Genomic DNA, 9,395 nt, shown 5'->3' with positions numbered 1-9,395 from the left:
GAGGCAGGAGTTGCGTCCGGGGGTCTTCCCCACCGGGGCCCCGCGGCCCCAGAGCCGCATGGCGTGCTCGGGGGACATCACGGCCTGCCGGTCGCCGTCCAGCTCGCCGGCCGTGCCCACGGAGTAGCCGCGGTGGGGCAGGCCCATCTCGGAGCAGAAGGCCAGTCCGCGGCGTGCCGCCGGCTCGCAGATGCCGAGCTGACGCAGGCCGAAGTTCTGACCTGAGGGGGGAAGGGGGAGACGGCGTCAGCCACCTTTGCTGCTGGGTAGTTTTGTTTGAATCTTAATGATAACAGTCACTCTAATCTGGGCCTGTTAAGACCCACTGTGGGGAGGTATATGATAGCCATGGCCAAGACACTCACATCAACATTATGCACTGTGGTAATACGTGAGGTTTACTGTCTTCAGCAGGAACATCTCAAGAGACCACACACAATATTGCCTGAACACACATTCTCACACACACATACGCCCACACACACAAACACACATACACACACACAGCCCCCCTTCCCCCACTCATACACACATAAAAACCAACACAGCCTGATGCATAGGGCGTGTATGTAAGCCTATATATAGTGAGTGTTTTATCCCAGCGGGTCACAGAGGATAGAGGGAGAGAGAGAGAGAGAGAGAGAGAGAGAGAGAGAGAGAGAGAGAGAGAGAGAGAGAGAGAGAGAGAGAGAGAGAGAGAGAGAGAGAGAGAGAGAGAGAGAATTTTTTTTTATATATGCTTGTTCTGGTTGGCAGGTGGAATTTGTTCTGAAGGGTGACTCACAGATGTGTGCGGTTCCGCTCTCTTTGAAGAGAGGGATGCTCATGAACGCACACAAACACACAAACACACATTCATAAATCCACACTCAATAGCACGGAAAGTGTGAATAGTGAAGTCCTTGGTTTATTGGTATTCAACAATAATGGAATTTTTCTCTCAATAACGCTTCTTTAATGAAACCATTTTATTATTCCTTCACATCACACCTTTGGCTGGCTGGGAGTAACAGTGCAGCCTGCATATGGCTACACATATGCAAAAAGGAGCCCCGATGTTAATATAAATTACACACATTTATTTACACTCCAAAAACACTTTTGGATGTAATAAATATACCTGCATCATGCCCATTTGACCGTGGCGAGGCGGAGAGGCACATTAGCCTCTCTGTATTTCGCGCCACACCTTCTCCGTGTTTGCATTAGCAAATGATGTGGTCAAAGGTCTGAAGCGGCCCAGGCTCACCATTGGTCTGATAATGGGAAAAGGTGAAAATCTAATAACACAAGTGCTGTTACAATGGTGGGATTGTGCCAGTGTCCTTCAACTTGACGGAAAATGACATGGCTGGGTAAGCACAACCTGAATAATCAAATATCTTTCCCATTACTGGACACCACAGCGAGCCAAGGCCTGACTGCCTCTCCCAAGCAACTCCTTGGACTCCCTAAGGTAAATAAACAAATAAATACATTTTGTATTTATTATGAGATCTATTTAAGTGTATTGAGGGTATAATGAATGCACAATGTGCAGAAACGTTCTATTTAAATGCTGATGTAAATTTTTAAATAATAATGCTATTGAATGAATCCGTTACCTATCACTGAAACAAATCGTACACACCTCGTCATGGTCTCTCTACTAATAAAATAAATGGGGATCATCTATCTGGGGGTATTCTACAGAGGGACGCGCTGAGGAGGACGGGACTCCTGACTCAGGCGGCGCATGTCACACTCTAACGCGGGATGATGCTCATCCACTCACCATGACATCAGTGAAAGCATTCCAAGCGGAGGCTCTGTCGCCCATGGTAACCGCATGGTAACTGGGGCCGAGCCTGCTGCAACTGTCAATTGTTCCAAATGCTTCTCGGCTTCGCCCAGTCTACCTCAAGTGTAATGAATTGGGATTAGGCCCTCCGTGTTTTCTCTTGTCTACCACAATAGGAGCTGTACGGGATTGATGATGAAAGGGCTTTAAATAACATTTGGGCTTGTTTATGAGCAGGCAGTACGATAAATCGTTACCAGCCATCCAGCCAAATGGAATCTGCCAAAGCTCAAAAAATAAAATTAAAAAAACCTGCCGACAAACAATTTGATCTTTTGGGTGTGTAAAGAGGATGCCCAGATGGATATTGATGCACTGTAATACCTGTAGGAGTTCATGTGGAATACATAATTGAGTTGCTTTATAATTTCTATATGTGAGCTTTACGATCTTTAATCTAAATATCGAGATATCTATTAGCCATGTACTCTGTGCGTATCGAGTATCCTTCAGAAGATAATGATACTATAATATAATGAATATATACACACATATATATAAATATATATGAATCATATATATATAATACATAGATGTGTGTTAATATGTTTATAATTGTGTGTTAATTTATATATATATATGTGTGCGTCAATATGTATACATATATATGTGCATGTATATGTGGATATTGCTATTTTAGATAGCAATGATATTTCTGAAAGCATTAAAATAATAAATAATAGCATAAATTTCATCTGGATATCTACAAATAAATAAATAAATACATTCTAAATCCCCGTAAATGATTCAGGTTCAAAGTGATGTTGATTTCAGAATCACATTGAGTGTTTAGCCCTCACTTAAGAGCAAGTAATGATGAAATCTACTTAACCACAACATTGATCACATCATGTGGTCCCTCCAACAAATCAATATAATTCCTATTAAAAATAGACATTATGCTGACATTAAACATTTTGATGTTTCAAAATAGATATGTGTATGTTATTGGATATGTTAAAACTGGTTATTAATCTAAATTAAATTAGGATATTTTCAAATAAATCAAAAGGCCTTTGAAATTTAAATGAGACAAAGTCTGCAAACTTATAGCACACACCACTACTTCGATCCATTATCAGAAAAAAAGAGTAGAGAAAAATATGAAAGCTTCCCTTAATTAACCAAGCAACAAGAGATAACGAGAACTGCAGTCCAATTAAGGATTTTATTAATTTTAAATGAGCCCACAGTGTAAAATGAAAGCGATAAGATAATTGACTAATTATAATTTCCTCCTTCCCAAAATATTGATGCTACGCTAATTGGAATAGAAGAAGAATGAATGGGCTTTGTGATCTAGCACACTTTCTCCATTGTTTTAATTCCACCTCAATAGAATTCACTTCATTTGCCACATTCATCAAATCCTTGCTTCATTTGAACAATACATTTAACGTATGATTAATCTATAATGATATCAGCAGCAGGGGCAACACTTCTATGTGTTTGCCTCCACGATTCTGGTACATAAACCACGTTTTTTTAGTTAAAAACAAAGTTTTAGAATTATTTTATTATCATATCATTATAACCATTATTTACCAGGTCTTTACCACGGATTGAGCAAGGCTATATTAGTTTTGTTGGTTCATGTACCTCAGGGAGTCAAAGCCAAAGTTCCTTTCCCCCAATACCTTCTCAACCATTGCTGAGATAACCCCCACTACAAGTCTCATGGTGGAAATGAAATGTTATTGCACATAACACGTTGGTTCTTTGAACTCTCTCGTATTTCCACAACGAGACTGTAGTGGGGGTTATCTCAGCCATCGTTGAGCCTTGCTGCCCCCCGCCCACTGCCATGAGGCACTACCGCCCGGCAGCGGGCAGCGGGCAGCGGGCAGCGGGCAGCGGGCAGCGGGCAGCGGGCAGGTATGGGGGAAAGGAACTTTGGCTTTTACTCCCTAAAGTACATGAACCAAGACATGGAGGAGAAAGGGATTGTTGCCCGAGATTGTCTCCCGTTTGAGCCCCGCCTCCCACTGCCCGCTTCCCGCTGCCGAGGCGTCAAGGCTCCGGTGGGAGAAAATCGTCGGTAAACAATCGCGGGAAAAATCCTTTTCTCCTTCATGTCGTTGTTCAGTCTACTTCAGATTGATGTGGATGTGGAAGAACCAGAGACGTCGGAGAACCGGACGCAGTCGTTTGAGAACCATAATATCTTCTGGAAGCGCACACAGCTTTTGGCCATGATAATATATATGATATGATATAGATATCTATGTATAATATGATAATATTTAGATAGAGCTCCAGGACTCCCGAATATTTACAGAACACGGCCAAAGGCTGTGTGCGCCTCGCCATTTCCATACATCCACTGTAAACAGCGGATGGTTCCGTGGCCGCAAGCTGCTCAGGGCCACACCCCCACCCTTCTCCTTGACCCGCCTCTCTCCTCCTCATTTGCATTAAAGCTATAGACACCGAAATGGCGCGTTTGGGGAAAGCTCAATGTGCGACTGGCTCGTAGTGGCTGTAATTATGCACCACGGCTGAATTTCGGGAACGTCTTCAAATACTGTGTTAGAGGCCTACTAATATCTTTATTAAAGCATTAGTAGCATGCCATGGGACCTTTAATAAAATTGCAATTTTATTTTAGTATTTAACACACTTAACTTAAACCTATACTATATTAGTAGCTGTACACTGTTCACCTATTTGTAAACTACAAATAGGTGATATCTCTATAAGAGAATCGTTAAGGCAGGATGAGTAGAAGTGTGGAGAAAGAACCAGGATAGAGTTCAGTTGTGGGTGTAGTTAGTCAGAATTTAGGCAGTGTTGTGATGAATGAAGACATAATGAATCTGAATATTATGGCCGGATTCACTAAGTGTGCCTAAAGGAATATTATCCAGGGATATAGAAAATAATTATTACAAGAAAACAATTGCTTCGTGATCTAATGACAGATAAAATTCCGACGCCTCGGTGACCGTTTTAATAAAAACAAACATAAAACGCAGTGTTGCTTTGTTTGCAATAGATTGTGTGCAACCAGTGCACAACCTTATAGGTATATTTTGAAGATAAATAACAACCGATATGCCAGAATATTTTTTAAATAACTAGCTAACAAAATTTCAAACTGTTAAGGGGCCATGTTGCAGTGTCCAATTAGCAGTGTGTGTGAATGTGCGTCAGTGTGTCAGTGTGTGTGCGTCTGTTAGTGTGTTTGTGCATTTGTGTGTGTGTTTGAATGTTTGTGTGTGTGTGTTTGCATGTGGTTGTTTATGTGTGAGTCTGAGTGTGTTTGTGTGTGTGAATGTGCATGCGTGTGTGTGTGTGTGTGTGTGTGTTTGTGTGTATGTGTGCATGTATGTGTGTGTGTGTGTGTGTGTGTGTGTGTGTGTGTGTGTGTGTGTGTGTGTGTGTGTGTGTATGTGTGTGTGAATGTGTGTTTGAAACCTTGCGTGCGTGTCGCCTGAGTTCCGTTTGGGCGTGCCCAAAACAAAAGTTCAAGCTAGGGTGAGGAAGGAGTTTCCTCCCAGTGTCTCACATACTTAATAACAGTCAGAAGACACTGAGGCAGGGGCCAACAGAGGGAGAGGAACACGAGACCGGGAGATGTGAGCGGACAGAGGAGAGGTGAGGAGACACTTACAGGAGCGGCTCATTTACCTTCCAGATGAGCAGGGGGACATCGGAGAGGGGGAGGACGGGGAGGACGGGGGAGACAATGGGCATGGGAGGTTCCTCAATGAAGGAAGTGAAAGCTGAGGAGTCATTGTTCCAGGTAGGTAGCAGGGTGAGATGGGAAGGATACGTTCAGGGAGGGAAGAGTGAATGAAAAGGAAGGAGGCGGTGAGGGGCGAGGACAGGAGGGCGCTGGGTGGTGCTGAGTGGCAGACGAAGACAAATGAGGACAGCACAGCAACGGAGCCTTTCAATGGATCCGTTTGGCAAGAAAGATAATGTGATGTGTTATGATTGTGTGTATGTGTTTGCATGTGTGTGTGTTTCTGCGTACGTGTGTGTGTGTGTGTGTGTGTGTGTGTGTATGTGTGTGTGTGTGTGTGTGTGTCTGTGTGTGTGTTTGGTCAGTGCGTGCGTGTGCATGTGCGATTCTGCGTGTGTGTGTGTGTGTGTGGTCTGTGCGTGCGTGTGCATGTGCGATTCTGCGTGTGTGTGTGTGTGTGCGTGTGTGTTGCTGTTATGTGAGTGTGGTCTATGGGTGTTTGGTGTGTGTGTGTGTGTGTGTGGTGTGTGTGTGTGTGTGTGTGTGTGTGTGTGTGTGTGTGTGTGTGTGTGTGTGTGTGCGTGCCCTCTCACCTTGCCTGCTGAAGTCGCCCTGCTCGCGGTGTACCATGTCCTTGTGTCCCCTGGTCGTTCCATACAGTAACCTAGCAACAGCAGCAGCCGGGGACAATAGTCAAGCGTTACTGGAGCACATAAGTGCTGGTGGGGAGCACATGGCGTTGAACCAGTCAAACATAATGTACAAGCCGTAAAACGGAGTCTAAACAGTCTCCATTATGGGGGCATCCTCTTTTTACCTGCTCACGTCTGAGCCGTTGCCTGTGCTACACTCAAAGGTCAGTGCCATTAATTCATCTCTTTCAAGAGAAAAGTTCTCAAAAGTTGGGATCTGCTATTTGTGAGCCATAGCAGACATTCAGCGAGAAAGTTCCTCTTATGAATAATGGTCCTCCTTGTTAGATGCTTTGAAAGTAAAAAATAACCTCAGTTTAACAGTAGCTGGACTGTGATTTCAGCGATGGCTTTCATGTGAGCTGGGTTAGATACCAGCGGGTACCAGGCTGGTATGGCTGGAGCATCTACACAGTGTGCAGAGCTCAGATGTACAGAGCGCCCCGCATGGTAGAAACACAAAGCATGACAACATGAATCATACAGATGATAACGAATGAGAACCTTCCGCTTAGAAATCTGTTCATCAGCGGTTTATAATCCAAACGGTTTATAAACGGTATTCGCTGATTACAAAACCATGTCCAAGGATTACCAAACCATAACCGCACATGATTAAACTGTGTGGACAGATTTGCGGTTTTATCCATGAAAGAAAACATGAATGACACCATCAGGTCTAATGTCCCGGAACGCCTCCCAGTGAATCACCTTCCATTAGCTTCAATCATGTGATTTGGCAGTCGGTCGAACCTGTCCTGAGTCTACGATACAGACGTATTGGCCCAACGGCCCCTCTGTGACCACAGGTGTCCACAGAGGGTTGAGTCTGACCCTCACCTGGTTTGATCCTGATGCTGGTCAAACGCCTTCAGTGTTTCACTGGACGAGTACGACTTCTGCGTGGGGACCCGGGGCCCCTGGGAGCCTACGCCGCAGTCTCCGCTGTCCCCAGACGAGCCTAGCACGCGTGCACACCCACACATGCATCACAACGGGCGTGAGTATCGCTAACCATCCTGATACAGGGGTCACAATGCACCAGATATAACAATACACTGGGATTAACACGATACTGCTGCGGCAGCTATAGCGTGAGGGAAGAATGAAGGAGCATACATGCGTAGGGTCTCTCTTTATCCTTGCGACCCTTGGTCAGTGAGCAGTAGGGACGTCTCTCTTTCACTTCCATAGCGCTGCTGTTGCGAGTGCTGGTCGGGATACCAGCAAAACATGCAGGCATGCTGCTGCACACCCAGGGGAACGGAACAAGTGAGGGCGGCTCACCCGGGGGGGGGGGGGAGGGGGGGCAGGACTCAGGATCTGCAGACCGTACCTGGGAGGGGAAGGGGGAGGGAGGTAGAGAGGGGGAGGGAGGAAGAGAAGGGAAAGGAGGTAGAGAAGGGGAGGGAGGTAAAAAAGGGGTGGGAGAGGATATCGGGAACACAGTGTGAATATCTCAAACAGAAAGGGCTTCATTTAACTATTATATCTATTATTTTATCTATTACCACGTTTGTCAACTGAGGGTGTGAATTATGTGCACTACATCTATACTTTTGGATTACATTTGGATGAATACACATGTATAGGCAAACTTTAACTCCAATCGATAAAATACATAGTTCAGCTCAAAATCCTGTAAAAAAAAAAGCCAAGAGTCCACATCAGCAGGTGAAATGCATGCCTGATCAACCCTTCCAGAGCAGAATGTAAGTCAGGGAGAGCAGGGCAGAGAGCGACCTCTGTGTCAGTAGGCTTTAACAGGGACAACCTTCGTTGGTCGATCTGATTCTGGAGATCCAAGAGCATGGTGATATTAGCATGCAGATGGAGGCTTTGCCTGAATCGGTTTGTGGAGCCATGATGAATATTCACGGCGAGGAGTTGGTGCCATCACAAGCACACTCATTTGTTTGGTGGAACAAATTAAATCCAACAAAGGTAAGCAGAACTTCCGTAACCCCAACCATGTGAGATGAAAACACAACTAGATATTTTGTAGTTTGGTTACAACGAATACAAGTCGGAGTACTTTCAATTTGTAATTAAATTTCAGATTTGCACAAAAGTAAACAAATAACATGCACACACACAACCCAATGCACACACACAAAAAAAGCACACAAACGCATTTTTTTTTTAAATTGATCTCTCTCTTTCATACATAATACTTTATTCAGGCAGCCTTTTGAAGCTCGGAGCAACACACACAAAGGCATGTTCATGAGTTCTGAATGCTCTTGATGAGCGGCATGTCTTCTGCTTCGTTCGTTCCACTAAATGCCCGCCTCTTAACGGTCACCAGTGTGGCTGCTGGTTGGCCCGCTTTTCACTCTCGCCTCCTCCATCCTAATGTCACTGAACTAAGCGGGCCTTGAAGGCCCTGACACACCGAGCCAACGTCACAGATTCTCCACGCAAAACAGCACTGACCGCCGAACCGGGGCGGGCTGTGAAACCATGGCCACCAGCTCAAAGCAGGGCCAGTCCTCCCAACCAACCACCAAAACCTAACTACTCTGACATTTATCGTTTTTACAGCGACAACAAGACAGAGCCATGTTGATTATTATACATAATAGCAGTTTGCATGATTAGCATGTATTACAGATTCGAATTGATGCATTTTGATTAATGAATTATTGATTTATTATTATTACCCAATAATTTATTTAGTAAGGCTGTAGAAGTATCTATCTATTAAAATGTCTATTAAAATTTGAATCTTTGGTCCAACTTGTCCAGATATGTTAAGATAAAGCAATATCAATTAAATTCAGAGGGACGGAATAAAAGAAGAATACAGATTGTGTGAGGAATGGGATCAGTTCTGTAATCTGAAAGGCCATTTACAGACTGGCTGACCTCTGAACCTGAGCGCTAGTGGCATAAATATAGCTGTGTGTGTGTGTGTGTGTGTGTGTGTGTGTGTGTGTGTGTGTGTGTGTGTGTGTGTGTTTGTGTGTGTTGCCTGTGTGTGCGTGTGTGTGCTTCTCCCTCTATTTGCGTGCATACATGAGTGCAAGAGAGAAATTTCCCTGGAGCTGTTTTAGGGGTGACATTAGTGAGGCATTACCTTGGACACACACACACACACACACACACACACACACACACACACACACACACACACACACACACACACACACACACACGCAAACACAAACACACA

At 44.5% G+C, this 9,395-nt stretch overlaps 1 protein-coding gene across 1 annotated transcript in view; it reads right to left on the bottom strand.

The window, feature by feature from the left end:
• Positions 1-7,540, bottom strand: part of LOC115540263 (teneurin-3-like) — an 8,860-nt gene extending 1,320 nt beyond the window's left edge. Inside the window, exons 1-4 of the mRNA XM_030351409.1 lie at positions 7,340-7,540; positions 7,061-7,181; positions 6,122-6,192; positions 1-221 (exon numbers count right to left, since the gene is read on the bottom strand). The exon at positions 1-221 is cut by the window's left edge and continues 127 nt beyond it. Coding sequence (XP_030207269.1) covers positions 1-221; positions 6,122-6,192; positions 7,061-7,181; positions 7,340-7,463 — 537 coding nt within the window. The 5' untranslated portion in view covers positions 7,464-7,540. The remainder of the gene's footprint in view (positions 222-6,121; positions 6,193-7,060; positions 7,182-7,339) is intronic.
• Between the last annotated feature and the right edge of the window lie 1,855 nt (positions 7,541-9,395).

This window comes from Gadus morhua, chromosome 3, assembly GCF_902167405.1.
Source record: "Gadus morhua chromosome 3, gadMor3.0, whole genome shotgun sequence".
NCBI classification, from domain to species: Eukaryota; Metazoa; Chordata; class Actinopteri; order Gadiformes; family Gadidae; genus Gadus; species Gadus morhua.
This window is presented reverse-complemented; position numbering and strand designations above follow the sequence as displayed.